The sequence below is a fragment of the Chiloscyllium punctatum genome, chromosome 1, assembly GCF_047496795.1.
Source record: "Chiloscyllium punctatum isolate Juve2018m chromosome 1, sChiPun1.3, whole genome shotgun sequence".
NCBI classification, from domain to species: domain Eukaryota; kingdom Metazoa; phylum Chordata; class Chondrichthyes; order Orectolobiformes; family Hemiscylliidae; genus Chiloscyllium; species Chiloscyllium punctatum.
Window position 1 is genome coordinate 136,877,306 of NC_092739.1, and position 20,730 is coordinate 136,898,035.

The 20,730-nt window shown below is 41.4% G+C and overlaps 1 protein-coding gene across 1 annotated transcript in view; it reads left to right on the forward strand.

The window, feature by feature from the left end:
• The window catches only part of loxhd1a (lipoxygenase homology PLAT domains 1a), a 153,754-nt gene that overhangs the window by 120,013 nt on the left and 13,011 nt on the right, over window positions 1-20,730 (forward strand). Inside the window, exons 28-35 of the mRNA XM_072574269.1 lie at window positions 2,982-3,144; window positions 5,430-5,584; window positions 8,655-8,864; window positions 11,296-11,443; window positions 15,436-15,644; window positions 17,586-17,771; window positions 18,841-18,968; window positions 20,244-20,361. Coding sequence (XP_072430370.1) covers window positions 2,982-3,144; window positions 5,430-5,584; window positions 8,655-8,864; window positions 11,296-11,443; window positions 15,436-15,644; window positions 17,586-17,771; window positions 18,841-18,968; window positions 20,244-20,361 — 1,317 coding nt within the window. The remainder of the gene's footprint in view (window positions 1-2,981; window positions 3,145-5,429; window positions 5,585-8,654; window positions 8,865-11,295; window positions 11,444-15,435; window positions 15,645-17,585; window positions 17,772-18,840; window positions 18,969-20,243; window positions 20,362-20,730) is intronic.

Sequence of the window (20,730 nt, forward strand, 5' to 3'; positions counted from 1 at the left end):
TTCACACAGAGGGTGGTAGGGGCAGGAATAATAGTGTCATTTAAGATGTATCTCGACAGATACGTGAATAGACAGGAAGCAAAGGGATACAGATCCTTAGAAAATAGGCAATAGGTTTAGATAGAAGATATGGATCGGCACAGGCTTGGAGGGCCGAAGGGCCTGTTCCTGTGCTATATTGTTTTGTTCTTTTAGCTTTGTTACAGTGAATTTGTGTTAATGAAACACGTGTTATAGCAAAACGACTTGTAGTTTAAATTCAAACATATCAAATTGGTTTCAGGATACATTTTATTGATGTTGATATACTAGCAAATTTAATTCTCCCCTGGAGAACTGTCCAATGTGTTTACATACAAAAACATTGTGCACTATGTGAAGGGAGAGTGGGGGTGAAGGGGCAAATATTTCTATGCCGATTCAGCAGGGTCGATTTTGGTGCTTTGGTGATGGCTAAGTGGCTGCCAATCCATGTGGTGGCATGGGTGGAAAGCCTGCTTCCAGGCTCCAACGTTCTATTTAAATTTAGCCATAAAGATAAACATAAAGATTATAACATCCTTCCTGCTTGTATCCCACATCCCTATCATACTCCATGCCTCATCAATGCCAGATATGCCGGTGTACCTGCTTCTGATGCTGCCATAGAGAAAGTGAGGACTGCAGATACTGGAGGTCAGAGTCGAAAAGTGTGGTGCTGGAAAAGCACAGCCGGTCAGGCAGCGTCCAAGGGGGAGGAGATTCGACGTTTCAGGCATAAGCCCTTCATCAGGAGTGTGATGACTGGGAGCTGGAGGAATATTTCACATTTGCCTGATTTGGAGAAAGCACCCCTCTTGCACCCAGTCCCTTTTCGGACAGTGAAAAGGCATGCTAGTGTCTGAAAAGTACATAAACTCATTGTAACTTGCAAAATTGTCAAGGAATAGCCCAAAAAGTGTGTAGAGTTAAAACAAAGGTGCTAAGTATTTCAAACAGTCTGACATTCCCGATGAAGGGCTTATGCCCTGAAACATTGATTCTCCTGTTCCTTGGATGTTGCCTGACCTGCTGTGCTTTTCCAGCTCCACATTTTTCGATTCTGATGCTATTGTGGTCAATCTCCAATGGTTCCTCATTTGCCATAAACCCCCACACATTCCTTTCTAAACTCCCATGTCAACTCATTGCTAACTCCTAAACCCACCATCTTTCTTTGCTCTTCTCTTTCCATGCTCTCACCTAATATTCAACATGGCATTAAGTAGGAGGCATCCTGACAGAAAGTAATCTGTCTATTGATGATCTTATTACTTTTAGAAGAAAAGCCCAAAAGTACAATAAACTACAATAAAATACTCAAATAAAACTCATCACTCATAGAAACAAATAGCTTGTTTAAATGTCCAAAATCTAATATAAAGAAACATCTCACAATTGTTTTTAATCATCGAGTGCTTAGTCCCTTATGTCAATAAACATTTCCGTCCAATTAACAGTTGGAGCAGTCCATCAATAGGCACCCGACAATGAAAATGACAGTTTGGGAAATCAGTCATCCAGTGACAATCCTATAATCATTTTGTGTGAACAGACCATGCAGCTCCTAGAAGCAGCTGACTATTTAAATTGGAGCACCTAGTCTGGAACTCAGAACAGCAGTTATTTTGGGAATCCCATGGATCTGGACATAGTACACCTTGGAGATGGGGTTCAGGGACCGTTTTTGAGGAAGGATGTGGGCATGTCCAGTATCCTTTGGTGGTCAGGGATCCTTTGTGTGGGTGGGTAGCTTGTCAGGTGTATTTTGGAGGTGGCATATTAAGCACCCTTCAGAACTGTTAATTTTTGAGAAGATTTTTTATGAAAGGTACATAAGTCCCTTGGAACTGTCCAACTGTCAAGAAGCATCCAGAAGTGTTTTATGTCTAAGCGTTGGGTGTAAACTGCACCATAGAACATTAGAAAATTGCTCTGTATGTTCTCTGTTATGTGCATGAGTATGTGTGGATAGGAAAGGGTGAAGGGTGGACATTGGCTCTATGTTGGCGTAGCGTCATGGAAGTATGAGGGGCCATGCAGATGGGTAGAAGGCATAGAGCTGCATTTGAGATATTAGGGGCTATAGGCTATAGGAACAGAGAGCATTAGGTTGCATAGATTTGCAGATTAGATGGGACATGGAGAGCGTTTGAAGATGAGGAATCATGAGGCATTGTGACAACTGAGAGCTGGAGGAATATTTCACATTTGGCTGATTTGGAGAAGGCACCTCTCTTGCATCCAATCCCTGGACATCTACAGGCATCCTTTCAGACAGTGAAAAGGCATGCCTGTGTCTGAAAATACATAAACTCATTGTAACTTGCAAAATTGTCAAGGAATGCCCCAAGAAGTGCGTAGAGTTAAAACAAAGGTGCTAAGTATTTCAAATTATCTGACATTCCTGTTGAAGGGCTTATGAGGGAATATGTGGGAATAAAATTAGATAACGGAGAATTCAATTTTGTATTATTTTTCTTGCATATGAAGAAGCTAAACAAGGCTTTAACTTTAAAAAATATGTTCATTTATACAACACCTTGCATGACTGCAAAATGTTGTGAATTGCTTTAGAACCAAATAACCATTTTTGAAATATATCCAGTGTTTTGGAGGTTAAGTGGGAGCTAATTTATGAATAATCATGTGTCAAAAAGCAGTAATGAGATGGATGGCTAAGTAATAGTTCCAAGGTGTTATTGATTAAAGTCTAGATGTTAGTCAGAACATATCCTGTGTCTTTCTGCAAATAGTTTAACAACCGTCTGGGAGGCAGATAGTATCTCTGATAATATTGTGCTTCTCCAGAATACAGTGAAGTATCTACATCGTCCATATGGTTAAATCCCACAATAAGGGTTGAACCCATGACTTTCTGAATAAGAGTATGATAATAAGAAATTAGGACAGTGAATTTGTGGATATAGCCAGATTTATCCTCTGTTTTACTTACATGCCAGGGCTCGGAGACTATTATTTTTCCCTGTGAGCGCTGGCTGGCAAAGTCCGAAGATGATGGAGAAATCATCCGGGAGCTGGTGCCTTTGGAAATCATTCAGACAAAGCTGCTGAAAGATGGGACACTGAAGCACAGTGAGTCTACCGTGGAGGATGCCCTGGAAAGTAAGTATTCATATACTGAAGGGGAGGGGAAAGCAGAAAATGAGTGAAAGTTTTGGTTCTTTCGGGTCAATACCCTGAGCTGTTAACTCTGCCTCTCTCCACATAGGTTCTGCCAGACCTGCTGGGTGTTTTCAGCCTGTGATTGTATTTCCAGCATCGGCAATACTTCACTTTTATAAGAATCTCAGATGTACCAAGGTATAACAGGCCATGGCGTCACAGTCATGGAGTCATAGAGATGTACAGCACGGAAGCAGACCCTTCGGTCCAACTTGTCCATGCCAACCAGATATCCCAATCCAATCTATTCCCACCTGCCAGCACCTGGCCCATATCCCTCCAAAACCTTCCTAATCACATACCCATCCAGATGCCTTTTCAGTGTTGCAATTGTACTAGTCTCCACCACTTCCTCTGGCAGCTCATTCCATACACTGCGTGAAAAAGTTGCCCCTTAGGTCTCTTTTACATCTGATCAGCCACATTCCTCTTCAGTTTACTCCCTGCTGCCTTACGTGCTGAGAGTGAATGTGTAGTTTATACATGAAGTGTTTGCTAAAGAGAAAAAGAAACAGGCTTTTCTCTTTCCCTCCTGTTCTGAAATAACTGACTGCCTCCCTGGGCAATAATTCTGTGAATATAGTAATTGCCATAAACAATGCAAGAATTTAAAATTAATATTAAGATCAACTCTTTTACTCAGGGGATTTGTAAAAGGTTTGTATGAGACCTCCAGGGAAAGGCTTCCCCAGAAGTGGATGTTTTCACAGGATGTGGAAGGAGGTGCCTGAGATACAGCCCATGGTGGCTTCAATACGCATTGGCCCCATGCAAACGTGTGTACTGCCAAAGAGCCCCACAGGTTCTGGTGCAAGACATGGGTGTAGATCTGTGGGAACAATAATAATTTAACCAAAATCTCAAACTGAATAGAGGGATACATTGTGTCGTATATTCTGGGACTGTGAAGAGAGTCAACTATGGATTTTTACTGATCCTTTTTGTGCCATCCAACACTGTAATGGTTGCATGGTGGAATACGTCAGGCCATAAGGTTACAAATTATGGAGTGCAACCCTGCTGCTGTTGATGGCCCACCACGTCTCATGGATACTCAGTTTTCAGTTGCTAGAACTGTTCAAAGTCTGTCCCATGTAGCATGGTGATAGTACCACACAACATAATGGAGGTATTCTCAATGTGAAGGCTGGACTTTGACTCTATAATGACTGTGCAATTGTCACTCTTACCGATATTGTTATAGACAGATGGATCTGCAGCTGGCAGATTGGTAAGGGTGGGGTCAAGTATGTTTTTCCGTCTTGTTGGTTCCATACCACCTGCCTCAGACCCAGTCCCTTAGGACCTGACCAGCTTGATCAGTGGTGCTGTTGCTGAGCCACTGTTGGTGGTGGATATTGAAATCCCCCACCTAGAGTACATTTTGTACTCTTGTCATCATTAGCACTTTATCAGTAACGTTTCAGCAGCTGAGGGAGCACGGTACATAGTAATTAGCAGGAGGTTTCCTTGCCCATGTTTAACCTGAAGCCATGAGACTTCATGTGGTCTAGAGTCAATGTGGAGGTCTCCAAGGGCAACTCCTTCCTGAATGTATACCACTGTGTCGCCAACTCTGCTAAGTATATCCTGCTAGTGGGACAGGACGTACCAAGGATGGTGATGCTGGTGTCTGGCACATTGTCTGTAAGGTACGATTCTGTCAGAGTGCCTATGTTAGGCTGTTGGTTGACTAGTCTGTGAGACAGCTTTCTCAATTTTGGCACCAGCCCCTAAATGAGGAGGACTTTGCAGAGTTGATTTTGCTGCTTCTGACATTGTCTTTTCCCAGTGCCAAGGTCAATGCCATATTGTCTGTCTGCTTTCATTCCTTTTTGAGACTTTGTTATGATTAATACAACTGAGTGGCTTGCTTTCAGAGGGCAGTTGGTGTTGCTGTGTGTCTAGAGTCACATGTAGACCAAACCAGATGAGGGCAGCAGATTTTCTTCCTTGAAGGACATTAGTGGGTCTGGTGGGTTTTTCCAGCAATTGACAATGGTTTCATGGTCATCAGTAGATTCTTAATTCCATATGTTTTTAGCTAAATATACAGCACTGCATATTATCTACCCAGAGAAATAGAGTACAATATCATATTGATACCATTCAAAACCCAGCCAATTGCAGTTAACATTGGGCCCAGTTTTTGCTTATTTGAATTGCATTCCGTGGATAAATGTCATGAAAGTATCCTTTAATGATTTCCACTGTTCTGTTTGAAGCTCACACATACAAGATTAATGTGTACACGGGTGATGTCTACAGAGCAGGAACAGATGCAAACGTTTTCCTCACAATCTACGGAGATCTGGGAGATACTGGAGAAAGAAAGCTGAGCAAATCGGAGACACACACCAATAAGTTTGAACGAAACCAGGTTAGTGTGAAGCATCGAATAGCTGTACAGCATTAGAGTAGGCCTTTCAGCCCTCTACAGTGTTCACCAATCATACCGAATCTTCAACTCCTCTATTTTCCAGCTCTAATTTTAAGATGATGCTTATGGAAGTCTTTGTGTCTTTTCTTAAGTGCCATGCATTTCAGAACAACTTTGTATATTCTCTGAACATGCTAGAGTGGACAATTACACAGATTATGTCCTGTGCACAAAAAGCAGTTGTAAATTCAAGTTAGCTAGTTATTGCCTTGCCAGTCCATTCTCAGTTGTCAGCAAACTGATGGAAGGGGTCATTGACAGTGCCATCCACTGTCTCACACACACAGCAATACGTTGTGTACAGATACTCAGATTTGGGTTCCATCAAAGCCACTCCCCTCCTGACCTCACCACAGCCTTAGTTCCAAAATAGGCAAAAGAGCTGAACTCCGGAGATCAGGTGAAAGTGAATGCCCTTGACATCAAAGCAGAATTTGATAGGCGTGGTATCAAGGAGCCCTTGTGAAATTGATGACAGTGAATATCTTTGAAATCCTCAACTGGTTGGAATCATTTCTAGATCAATGGTTGTATTTGTCTCTGCCTCAGGACATCTCTGCAGGAGTTCCACAGTGTTTGGTAGCATTCACAATTCCTCAGATTCTCGAAGTCTGTGCCCACATTCCAGCAAGGTTTGGCAACATTCAGGTTTGGGCTGATAAATGGCAAATACCATTTGGGTTACCCATGTCCAGGCAATGACCAACTCCAACAGACAATATTGAAGCATTACCCCAAGGTAATCAATGATGTGGAGGAGCCAGTGTTGGACTGGGGTGGACAAAGTTAAAAATCACACAACACCAGGTTATAAGTCCAACATGTTTATTTAGAAGTACTAGCTAGTACTTCTGCAGGATTGTCATGCAGGGACATGTCCTGCTCTGCAAATGATGTACATAGCTCAACAAATAGTCCTAGTTACCAAGGACCTGACCATCTCTTGGAGCAACAGGAGCAGGTGGCTCCCGCACAGGCACGAAATCTTAGGTGTGCAACAGCGGCAGCCATGTTCTAATGCTACTGCCAGATGAGAGAACAAAGCAGCAGTTCAGTGACATGAGAGACACAAAACAGATAAACCAAAGAGACTAAAGCAGAGAATTTCAGGTGAAGATCAATGAACTATGGGGAAGAAACTGACCAATGCGGACTCCAACAGTAACCATACTCCAGCGATAAATAAGATTGACAAAGTGAATTGTAAACAGTGATAGGCGAAAGCTGCAGAAGGTGGGATTGAAGGACAGGTGGACAGACACTAGTGTCTGGCATAACCTTGTGGCATATCGGCTCAATGGCAAAGACTACCATAGGCTGGCAACAATGTAGACTGAGACCAGCAGCAAACACACATGGCATAAATCGTACCCCAAACAGAATACAAGACAGACAAAAACAAGTTTAATAAACATAAAAAAACTTGGATGCTGGAAATCTGAAATTAAAACAGTGGTTTCTGGAGGAACACAATCTGGCAACATCTGTTTAAATAAAAACAGAGTGAATGGTTTGAGTCCAGTGACAAGTTTAAATTCAATTCCATTTGCAAAGGTAGGGTTTGATTAGGAATAGTTAGCATGCCTCACAAGTTTGTTAGAGTTCTTTGGTGAAGTGACCAGGAAGGTTGACGAGGGCAGGGTGGTAGACATATGATTTCAGTGAGGCCTTTGATAAGTTTCCACATATTAGGCTGCTCTGGAAGGTTAGATCACATGGAATCCAGGTAAAGTTGGCAAATTGGATACCCAGTTGGCTTGATGGTAGGAGGCAGAGGGTAATACTAGAAGGACGCTTGTCGGACTGGAGGCCTGTGACTAATGGAATGCCTCAGGGGCCGGTGCTGGGCCCATTACTGTTTGTTGTCTATATCAATGATTTGGATGAGAATGTACAAGGTATGATTAGTAAGCTTGCAGATGACACTAAAATAGGCTGTATCATGGACAGTGAGCAAGGTTGTCAGAAATTGCAGCAGGATCTTGATCAGCTGGGGAAGTGGATCAAGAAATGGCAAATGGAGTTTAATATAGATAAGTGTGAGGTCTTGCACTTTGGAAAGTCAAATCAAGGTAGGAGTTTCATGGTGAATGGTAGGGCCTTAAGTGAGTGTAGTGGAACAGAGGGACCTTGGAGTTCAGGTTCACAGTTCTCTGAAAGTGGAGTCACTGGTAGACAGGACAGTGAAGAAGGCTTTTGGCACACTGGCCTTCATCAGTCAGGATGCTGAGTATAGAATTTGGGAAATTACGTTGCATTTGGACAGGACATTGGTGAGGCCATACTTGGAGTATTGTATTCACTTATGGTCACTTTGCTATAGGAAGGATGTTATTAAACTGGAAAGAGTGCAGAAGAAATTTACAAGGATGTTGCCAAGACTCAATGGTCTGAGTTATAGGGAGAGGTTGAGCAAGCTAGGATTTTTTTCTTTCGAGTGTAGGAGACTAAGACGATGATCTTATAGAAGTATATAAGATCATGAAAGGCATGGATAAAGTGAATGCGCTCAGTCTTCTGCCCAAGGTTGGGGAATTGAAGACTAGAAGGCATCAGTTTAAGGTTAGAGAGGAAAGAATAGAAGGGAACCTGAGGGGCAACTTATTTACACAGAGGATGGTATGCATATGGAATGAACTGCCAGCAGAAGTGGTTGAGGCAGGTACATTTACAAATTTAACAGGCATTTTGACAAATACATGGATAGGAAAGGATTAGAAGGACATGGGCCAAGTGCAGGGAAATGGAGTTAGCGTGAATGGACATTTTGGTCGGCATGGACCAGTCTGAGCCAAAGGGCCTGTCTCTGTGCTGTAGTACTGCAAGCTAACATTGTGATGGAGAAGACCCTTCTAACTGAATGAATGACCAGATATGCCACCAGCACCTCTCTATATAATGGAAATGAGTCAGTCAGAGCACAGCCAAGTGACCATTCTTTGACTCAGATGTTATGCTCCCCTTTAAAAATGACTATTTCACTAAAATGACTGATCATCTTGTTCAACAGGTTGATACATTCACAATGGAAGCTGTTGATCTCGGACAAGTTTTCAAGATCAAGATCCGTCATGACAACACTATGGCAAGTCCCGACTGGTATTTGGAGAAAGTGGAGGTGGTTGACGTGGATTTGGAGGAGAACTACTTATTTGTATGTGAACGCTGGCTTTCAAAGACAAAGGAGGACAAGAAAATTGAAAGAACACTGTTTGTGAAGGTATTTTTGTCACCAGATGCATAATGTATTTCCAAACTAAGTCACAATAACATAGCAAAATGACGCCACAAGAGCAGAGAAGATACCAACTCTGTTTATCAGTTGCGTGAATGCATTTCGTAGATCTTTTGAAATTGAGGATAGATAAAAAGCTGTTTTCATTAAATTCAGAGAATTCAAACAGTAGGACAATGGAAAGAATAAATCTAAAGGCACTTTATCTGGATGCATGAAACATTCATGGCAATAAAGCAAAGATATAATACTAAATAGAAATAAGTAGGTTTGAGCTAATCACCATTACAGAGAATTTATTGGAATTAGTGGTAGCAAATAAATAACATAAATATAAAATAAATGCCTATTGTATGCATTGCAAGATTAAGATGTGGGGACAATCAACAGTTAGTTCATTGCGAACAATATTAAGAGTGGGAGGCAGGAAGGAGAACCATCTAAATCTTGTGTCCTGGGGCTTATGGCCAGAGAGATTATGCACAAATCACAATAGAGGATGATGTGCAGATTTTTCTTAATGTTTTGAGATAAAATGTTTTGTGGATTGAATGTTTTCAGGGTGATCAGGTAGCAATGTTTGCATTTTCAGTCCTTTTAAATGAAACAATGAAAAAAATGAACCAATGATATTACAAGCAAGAAGTCTTTCTCACACGACTTTCCATCTATACTCACCCATGCAATGCTTAATGTAGTTGTTTGGTAGCACAGAACATGAGCATTGCTGAAAATAGCTGTTCTGTTGAAGCTTTTCAGTTATACTCAGCAGAACAATTCATATGAAATACCAAAGAAAAGAGAAAACATTGATGCAATATGAGAGGAGAGTGCTGATTGGTTGGCAAATAGCAAATGAATTCTGATTGGCAGAATTGTGGCATGGAAACTGCTCCAGTTAATAATGACTGACAGTTAGCCACCAGGCTTTTCAAAAATGTTAAATTAAGCAGGATGACTCTGGTCAATAATCAAGGAATGGTTGTAACTTAGTTTTGTTGAGTTAAAACAGGCACAATGTGTGTATATGTTCTTTCTGCCTGTGAAGAATAGTACCTTGTATATTAATGTGTGTAGCCTCCAGTATACCCTGCAAGCTCAATTGACAATCCTAATTTGGTTGTCAGCGTAATTCTTCACACAGTCAGGACTATTTAGCGAATATTGTCTAATCATGGGATCATATCACTGTGTTGTGACGTTTGCCTCACCTGGCTGTTTGAGTATGGTCAGTACCTTGCTTGCTGCAAAGGTTTATGCTGTTCATTCCAATCTTTTTGTCAGACTTTGGGCCATGCGACCTATATACCAAGTGTCACTGAAATTCATGTGCCATAGTACTTATTTGTGTAATAAATAGGACAGCCTTTTAGCTTGAAAGTAGCATCCTGTTAGTGGCAAACATCACTTGTGTTGCTTTTTCATAGTAACAATGTGAAGTACCTAATATGAACTATTGCTCAAACCTTTGAGGTACCTTACTCTGCTACTAATCTGAAGTTGTGCTGGACACTTCTCAAGACCATCAATTTGCAATATAGAGTAGACAATTATCGGATCAGGGTAGTCATTATCCCAAACCATGGCTTTGGTGCATTCTAGTTCAGCATCAAGCTGTCTACCTTAAACTTACTTTCACTGGTCAATATATGCATTGGGATTCCTACAATTCTGTGTAACATAAGATTGACTTTATTCTTGTAATTGGACCCAAGTCATTTGTCCACTTGTGATGCTTTGCTTGGGAAGGGCCTAAGGCACCTAACAAACCAGTGTGGAAAGTATTACTGGGGTCCCTCAGTCATAGAGTTGTACAGCATGGAAACAGACTCTACCATCCAACTCATCCATGCCGACCTGATATCCTGAATAGATCTCATCCCATTTGCCAGTATTTGGCCCATATCCATCTAAAGCCCACATAAATTAAACTCCATCTGTCATTCCTCGGCCTATTGGTCCATCTGATGTACCTAAGGTACCCTTCATCGCTGTCCACTACACCTTTAATGTTGGTGTAATCTGCAAGCTTATTAACCATACCTGCTATTTTCACATCCAAATGACAAAAAGCAGTGGACCTTTTGTGACTGTGTTTCAATAGACTTGCTGGGGATTGGGCTCCTTAGACAACAATAATGAGACTAGGATTGTGGGATCACTCCTCGAGTTGTCAATCTTACACCCCTTTATGGGAAGTTTCCTCATCTGTCTGTAAGCAACAGTTCGAAAGCATCAATTACACTGAACATAAAGAGATCAAAACAGGGGAGTGAAATTGGGCTGTGGAAAAAGCTGAGGATTGGAACAATATGGGAAACTGAGATGAGAGATTTAGGATAGTGATGATGTTGGACTTAACGCATCTGAGTGAATGCCATTTCACCTTGATGATACTTTCCATTTGTCCTTACAGGGTTACGAAGGAGATCGATCAAGTATTTACAGTTCTGCTAAAAACTTACATGGCTCCACATTGAGTGTCCGAAACATCAACAATAGTGCCCTCACCAAGAAGGGTAAACGGAAAAGTATTATTGAAGACACAATTGAGGAAGGACCTAGTAAGAATATATTCAACTTTATCTTGTCCATGCTTATAAAAATAATTGTAGTTAGCTTTCCGAAAAGATTTTAAAAGAAATAAAGATAACCTGCAGTCCATTCAGCAAAATCTATGATAGCTTTCTGCATCATTGTTAAAAGCTCTGTCATAAAGGATGCTTTGTCTTTCCTCTTTGCACTTTTTGTTATTGTCAGCTACTTCAAATGTACAGTAGTTACTTCTCTGTCCCAGAGGAGAAGCACACTAACACAGTCCTTCCTGAATACCAACTTGGGACCAGAAATCACTAAATGCAAACATGTTTCCACAAGGTGCTACAAGTAAGGCTCATTAGCAAAACTACAGATCATAGAATAAAATGGGTAATAGCTACAACGATACAAAAGTGACTAAGAGACAGAAAACAGTTGTGGTGGATTTTTCTTTTCCTGATTGAAGGGAAGTATACTGTGGAGTTCTGCAAGGTTCAAACAACTGCTGCTTATTAGTGGCTTGGGCTTGGGCTTGGGGATAAGGGACACATTTGTGGAAGACACGATATTGGAAAAATAGTTAACAGTGACAAAGACAGTTACAAATGGACATGGACAGACTGTTGGAATGGCCGAACACGTGGCAGATTGGATTCAATGCAGCATAGAGCGAAGTAGTGCATTTTAGAAAGAGGAAATGGTATATTTTTAAAGGGGGCATAAGAACAGAGGTATTAGTGCTTAAAAACAGGCATCAAGTCAAAAGCCAGAAAGATTACATTCCTTACAGTATGGAAACAGGCCCTTCAGCCCAACAAGTCCACACCGGCCATCTGAAACGTAACCCACCCAGCCCCATTCCCCTATATTTACCCCTGACTAATGTATCTAACACTATGGGCAATTTAGCATGGCCCCTGCACATCTTTGGACTGTGGGAAGAAACCGGAGCACCTGGAGGAAACCCATGCAGACATGGGGACAATGTGCAAACTCCACACAGACAGTCACCCAGTGAGGGAATTGAACCTGGGTCCCTGGTGCTGTGAGGCAGCAGTGCTAACCACTGAGTCACCGTGCTCCACCCTCCCAATTATATTAAATGTATTTAAAACACAGTCCAAGCAAAGTATTGTGTCCAGTTCTGAGTGGCACACTTCAGGGAGGACATAAAGGTTTGGAGCAGATACAGAGAGATTTTTAAGAGTATTCACAGTAATCAACTTCACAATAACAGATAACTTATTCATTATCACATTGCTTTCTGTGGGAATTTGTTGTGTGTTAATTGGCTGCTTTGTTTATTAAATTACAACAGTAATGCCACTGAAGACTGAGACATGGGGGAGGAATACTCTGAAAATTAAGAGATGGAGGGAAGGACACACTGATCAAATAGAGATGGAGGAGAATGCAACTGAAGCATGAGAGGTGGAGGAAGTAATACTTCAAGATGAGAAATTAAAGGAGAGAAAATATAGGCAAGATACTTGATAAAAGATGTGTGGAAGGTTAAAGATGAACAGAGCGGCAATGAAGGACTAGATAGAGGGAGAAGCATATTGAGAGAGAAACAGAAGGGTTTGAGTTGCAGGGAGATACATAAATATGAGTGATGGAGGCAAAACACACTGCAGGGTGTGATAGAAGAAAAATTCCTGAAGGGGATAACGAACTAAAGACTGAAAGATCATGGGTGAAGTTAGTGAGGAATATTGGGAGAGAGAGATGCCAGAAGATGAGAAATAAAGGAAGAAACACTGGAAGCTGAGCATAGAAAGGGCAACAGATTTGCATAAAGCTTTCAGAAATATCATAGGCACATTAAACTAATTGCTCTCCTTTTGTGAGATCCCATAAAGGGAGAATCACTGATATTCAGTTTAGGAAAAAAACATACTTAAGGGCTGCAAGTTTATGGCAAAACAGCCTGGGAAATGTAAAATTAAGAAACTGAAATACCCAGGATGTAGGGATGCAGGGACCTGGAGGTTCAGTTGCATCAACCTGTGAAGGTAACAGGACATTGATAGAGTAATTAGTGAAGCATAAAGGATGTCGAGCTTCATAGAGGTTTTGAGTATAAACCAGCAAAGTTATTCAGAACTTTATCAAGCTCTGGTTAGGCCCCAACTCTATTACATCTGGTTCTGGTCACCGCATTTAATCAAGGATGTGATGGTCCTTCTGAGGGTACAGACCAGATTTACTAAAATGGTGCCAGGGATAAGGGATTTTAGCCATGAGGGTAGCTGTTCTCCTTGGAGCAGAGAAGATTGAAGGGAGCCTTTTTTTGGAGTTGCACAAAATTATAACAGGGTTAGACAAAGCTAGGTAAAGAAAAGCTGCTCAAATAAGCCAATGTGACAATATTTAATGTTTTAAGCGAGCAATATGAGATGGAGGAAGGGGCTGATGAAGAACATTCTTGCACTACAAGTGACCTTTGTGGGGTGTGAAAGCAAATACAATCTATTATTTCAAAACCAAGTTCACTGAGCACTTGGCAGGCCTGTGAGGATAGAGCAGAGGAATGGAACAGATTAGATTCCACGACAGAGATATAGGATGGACTCGATGTGCTGATTGTCTCCTTGTGGGTCATAATGTACTTTTGGCAAGATTCTTCAATGGCCATGTTTCTTGCATTGCCATCTGAAGAGTCAGTTCAGAATGCATCCCTGTTGGGTCATAATGTACTTTTGGCAAGATTCTTCAATGGCCATGTTTCTTGCATTGCCATCTGAAGAGTCAGTTCAGAATGCATCCCTGTTGGTACTAACTGCCCCGCAGCCACTTAACTTTGAGCAGGCATTAACTGGCGTAGAGTATGACATCTGCCCCCATCTGGAGAGGATGGCCATCCTTATAGAGTTGCCAAGTGCTGTACCCTGTAGTTGAATGGCCAGCCATTCTGTACAACCAACAGCACTAGAGTGGAACGGTGGCCACTGTTGGGACTGCAGTCAGTCTTTGAGCAAGAGGAATTAATGGGGGCCAGACTGAAGGTAAGTCCCTAGTCTGTGCCCCACCTTACCCAGCAACAGCATAAGCTAAAGCTCATGGGCTCCTTCCTTGGCATTGGCCCTTCCCTGCTGTTAATATTATTGTAGAAAGGATTGAATGACCATAAATTGGTCATATTGGGGATAGACCCAAGGGTAGGTGATCCACACAATGCCTCCAACACCACTCTACCCAGCCCATAGTTAGAAATGGGTCATAGTGTTCAGGTAAGCAACAGGCAGACATTCCCTTCATGCATTAGATTAGATTCCCTATAGTATGGAAACAGGTCCTTCAGCCCAACAAGTCCACACTGACCCTCTGAAGAGTAACCCACGCAGACCCATTCCCCTACCCAATATTTACCCCTGACTAATGCACCTAACACCATGGGCAATTTAGCATGGCCAATTCACCTGACCTGCACATCTTTGGATTGTGGGAGGAAACCAGAGCACCCGGAGGAAACCCGCACAGACGCATGGAGAATGTGCAAACTCCACACAGACAGTTGCCGGAGGCAGGTACTGAACCTAGGTCCCTGGCACTGTGAGGCAGCAGTGCTAACCACTGAGCCACTGTGCCACCCCTGGACTCTAGAAATTGAAGCAGCATTACACTAAAGATTGAACAATGAACAGGAACATTAAAGCATGCAGAAAGAATAGAGAAAATTGTTGATATGGTTAGCATTTCTATTTAGCAGCAGCTTGGGAATGGGAACCTACAGCTGGCCACTCATCTGGCTGGCAAGCCTCACATTCGCCTGTCACTCAGATTTATTTGCCTGTCATTCATCAGTCATTAAAAATGTGCAGTTGACAAAACCTGTTCATCCATGTCTGGTACCTCCAGAACAGAACAGGAAAACCGTGGACAGGTTTACAACTCCAGCTCATGCTGCAACCATTGTTGAAGAGATTTGTGATCAAATCAAAGGAAAAATTGACATGGGAGAGCACATCATGAGACAATGAAGTAAAACATTTCCTTGACTTTCATCTGTTAACAGACATTCCTTATCACATAACAATTACCACAGGCCAGGAAAGAGACGCTGGCACCAATAGCCGTGTATATATCATTATCATGGGGCCGATGAGGATTCAGACTTCACGAATGTGGCTGGACCTTCCTGAAGGGAAGAATGCATTTTTGCCAGGATCCATGGAAAAGTTCCAGGTGATGGGGTTGGATGTTGGTGAGATTAAGAAAATTGAGGTGAGCTCAGATAAAATGGCTGCTGTGCTCCGAAGTATTGATTCTGTCCAGCAACTATTGTCTTAATGTAGGAAACTGCTCCAATCAGGTTCTAGATCTGGTCATAAATTTAGAAGTATTTACCAACAAGAGATAGATAGGGAATAAAATCAATAATTTAACACTTTATCATTTTTGATTCAAAGTGCAATTATAACACTGCTGTTAAGTGGAGATCAGTTACCTTTAGTAGCTGCCTTTTTGGTCAGGTTGTTAGATCAGTGATAGATGTAAATGTAAGGTGATGCACCTTGGAAGAAGGAACAAGACAATGGAGTGCTCGATGAATGACAAGACACTTGGAAACTCAGAGGAATCGAGCAGTCCTCAGGTGCTTGCCCACAGTTTCCTGAAGGTGGCAGAACAGATTAATAGTCGAGAGTGTGGTGCTGGAAAACTGCAGCAGGTCAGGCTGCATCCGAGGAGCAGGAGATTCAACGTTTTGGAAATAAGCCTTTCATCAGGAACTATTCATGATGAAGGGCTTATTTCCGAAACGTCGATTTTCCTGCTTCTCAGATGTTGCCTGACCCGCTGCAGTCTTCCAGCACCACATTCTCAACTCTGATCTCCAGCATCTGCAGTCCTCACTTTCTCCCAGGACAGATTAATAAGGTGATAAAGAAAGCATACAGGATACTTGCTTTTATCAGTCAAGGCATAGATTATAAAAGCAGAGAGTTCATGTTGGAGCTGTACAAGACTTTGCTTACACTATAAGAAGGATGTGACTGGAGGGGGAAATTCACCTAAATGTTGTCTGGGATTGAGCATTTCAGTGATGAAGAGAGGTTGGATAAGCTCAGGTTGTTTTCTTTGGAGCAGAGAAGATTGAGAGGGGTCCTATCAAAGGTGGGTAAAATTATGAGGGACAGGATGAATAGAAAGCAGCTGATCCCCTTGGTTGAAGGGTCATTAACAAGGGGGCATAATTTTACAGTGAGAGACAGAAGGTTTAGAGGGTATTTGAGGAAAAAAGATGTTCACCCAGAGGGCGGTGGAGAGCCTGAAATGCACTGCCTAGGAAGGTAATTGAGCAAGGGAACCTCACAACTTTCAAAAAAGTACATGATGAGCACTTGAAGTGTCACAACACTCAAGGTAATGGACCTAGTGCAGAAAAGTGGGACTTGTATCTCCTGAGTATATTTTTAGTAGTTTTTTTCAATAGTATATTATAGTACAGATTCAGTAGCCGAAGGGTCTCTTCTGAACTATATGTTTGTACGGTTCTGTGGTAACACATCAAGCAGCCATTCTTCACATGCACACAAACCACCAATGTTCAGCAAGTTTTGGATGCAGTGCTCAGTGCTAAAATGAAAGGCCCAGTTTACATAATCTCTCTCAGAGGGCTGTGGGTTCAAACCCCACTGCAGAAACATGAATCTAGGCGGACCTTCCAGTGAAGAGCTGAGTGAGTGATTACATCTTTCACATCAAAACAATCTTCCTGTAACAACAAAACATCAAGAACCATAAAATTCTGTGATATGATTAACAGAAAATAAAGTAGTTCATTGTGCTATCTGGTCATGTATTGCAGCCTGCAGTCCACAAATTAACTACTGTGTTTCCTACACTACAACAGAGATGAGACTTCAGAAGTAGTTGAGCAAAATATTGTGAAAGCAGGAAATCTGAAATCAGAAAACAATAGAAACCCTCAGCACACCTGACAGAGAGAGAGAAGCAAAGAACTTGAGATGAAAGGTCATTGACCTGATAATGTCAATTTTGTTTCTCTCTCCGCAGATGCTGCTTGATCAGATGAGTATTTCCAACAATTTTTTTGCTGTAAAATTACTTCTTTATCTGTAACAAAATGGAAGTCATCTTTTGGTCCTTTCACACCTCCAGTATTGTGTTGTCATCTGATTGTCATTAATTCTCCCTGAACAGTTGGGTCACGATGGTGCCACCCCAGAGAGTTGCTGGCTTGTGGAGGAGTTGGAAATCTCAGTGCCAACTAAAGGCATCATGTATGTCTTTCGTTGCAAATGCTGGCTTGCCAAAGACAGGGGTGATGGACTGACAGCACGGGTATTCAATATTCTTGATGCAGAAGCTGTCCAGATTGGACAAAAGGTAGGAATTGTTTCACATCTTTCATAATGTGTCAGAAATACATAATTAAACACAATTAGATGGATTTGAATGGAGAATAGGAAATGTGTTCAGTTTGGGAATTGAGATTATTAAGACAAGTGTGAATAGGGGTCAAAATGAAAGGTGCAAAGAAATAGAATGTATCTAAGAGGAGCAATATGAAAGTGGACTGGAATAGCGAATCAGTAATGAAATTGTATACAATAAATGAGGTGAGTGGGAATCAGCATAGTAATGGTGAAATGGATCATGCAGAAGAGAGATAAATAGAAACTGAATTTGTAATGATGAAATAATAACTAAATTCTCGAGTTAAACTTGACATTAGAACGGTTCTTGGGAACCGAGGTCAATGTAAATTCGATGCCCCTCCTCTTGGGTTAGCCGCCGAATCTCCCCGCGAATGGGAAGAAATTGTTTAGTATTCTTTCATTTTGTGCAAGGACGAACATCCTGATGAGGTGAGTGTCGGAAAATCCCCCAGGATCTCGGGGTGGCGTAGATTAGTTATGGAGCACATCCCCCTGGACTTACTTACAAGTATGGTGCACCAGAAAACAGAATTTTTTTATAGGATGCAGCGGCCTTTTTGAACCATATAGACGCAGACTTATCAACTATAATGGTTAGGGCCTTTGTGTAGCCCTGAAAGCTGTGTCTATTGCTCTGGGGACCCCTGGGAGGAAGAATTCTGAACAAATATGAGTATGTCAACTGATGCTCCTGGAATCGGGGAGCTTCGGTGGGATTGCACTGAATGTTGTAACTTAATGTAATTTGCCTTGGTTCAACTCGGTTTAATTTAGTTTATTTTTGTTTTGATTTAGTTAGTTATTGAATTGTAGTTTGTGTAGATTTTTTTTCTCCTAAATTGTTTGTGGAGTAGAGTAGTAGTTTGTTTACCGTTATTGTTGTTATATTGCAAGGTTGTTATATTATTTTGTAGTAATTTTATATTTGTAAAAAAAAAGTTTCTCCTCAATAAAGATATTTAAAAAATAAACCTGACATTAGTGTTAAGTTAACACTAAATATGGCTGTTGAACAGATCTCTTATGAAATAACTGTGATTACTGGTGATGTCCAAAATGGTGGGACAGATGCCAACATTTACATGTCTGTCTTTGGAGCCAATGGGAGCACAGAGGAGATGCTACTTCATAAAAATGGAGACAGGTGGGTTTTAAACTTCAATATGATTCCAAATTCCAATATCGGATCCATCTGTGATTCTTTCAGATAGTGGTTTTCAATATCTAAAGTTTGCATCATGTAAGAGTTAGTACTGTTTCACCTCATTTTCAGAACTGGTCGTGTCTTCAAAGCCTTTATTTGCAAATTATATTTATCAGTAACAGAAATAAAGCTGTGTTTTGATAGCTATTTGCTACTTCTTTTATAATTAAAAAAAAATTTGGACTTTAATGGGCATTTTCAGTTTGAAACAGGAAGTGGGAAACTGCATCTCACTGTACCACCTAATTTAAACTTTAAGTTGCAATGCACAGCAATTGATATGAAAGCTCATCTCAGTAATGATGATGATGATGAAGATTTAACCATCATAAATTGTGAAAACCATCTGGTTCACTAATGCCCTTTCAGGAAGGAAACTGACATCCTCACTTGGTTTGGCTTTCATGTAGCTCCAGACGCATAGCAATATGGTTGACTCTGAACTTTCCTCTGATTGGCTTAGCCAGCTATATTGTTTGATGGCAATTAAAGATGAGCAACAAAATATTGGCCTTTTCAGCTGCATCTAAATCCCATGAACGATTGAATAAGACAATGCAGAATTCTGCATCAGTCAGAATGTCTTCTTTGGATCTACCTGTGAGTATTCAACATGGAAGTGTACTGTTTCATCAGTGAAAGGATGGAGGCAGTAACTGGTAATCAGCAGAATGTTCCTTGCCATGCTTAACCTGATGCCATGATGTTGAAGACTCCTTTGGTCACCTCTCTCCCAAATGTATATCACTCTGCCACTGCCTCGGTCATGTCTGTCATGCAAGTCAGTCAGGATGTACCCAGGGATAGTTGGCTGGGACATTAACAGACCTCCAGTCTGAAAAAACAACCCTCCACCACCACTCTGTCTCCTGACGTTATGCCCAACTATGTATCCAATGACCAAGCTCACCCTGAATCCTATGTGACCTAACTTTACTAATTAACAGTCAAGTCCCCAAAGAATTTATTTTCTTTTGATAAGGTTGTTTCTATATTCTAATGAGTACAGAGGCATCAGCAGGCCCGGTCACTCCATTTCCCTGTCATTTCTATGGCTATCCCATTGGATTTTGGCCAGGAGCATTCATCTCCTGATTCTCATGCCACTTTGAAATGATTCTGTTCTCACCAAATTCAAAACTTCATGTCGCAGTGGTTATTTATCCATGCTACTGTTTGTGTTGCTTCTTGTTCCATGTTGCATTTATCTTCCAGATTTGAAAGAGGCCAACAGGACACCTTCTCCATAGTGATTGCAGATATTGCTCCTCTCCGGAAAATAAGGATTTGCACTGACAATAAAGGATATCGTCCCGACTGGTTCCTGGATAAGGTGATGCTGAGGTCATGACACCAGTGGGAAAGTGAGATCATGCTAGGGAAGTAGAGGGAGATTAGTTCCACTGGCGAGTGAGTTGAGTGTAAGAAGGTGTCAACATAAAATTAGAACTGAGAAATTAGAACTGAGCTGATGTCAGGAAACACTTCTTTGCCCAAACTGTAGTGGAGATCGAGAAGTCTCCTCTGAAAACAAATGCTAAGATCAATTGAAATTTTCAAACCAGGTTGCTAGATTTTAGTTGAGCAGACATATTAATGGTTACCAAAGCAGGGTTAAGATCACAATTATCCATTTCCAATCGGAAGAGAAAAAAAGATTTGAAGGGCTGATTGGCCTCCTCCTAGTCCTATGCTTCTTGAG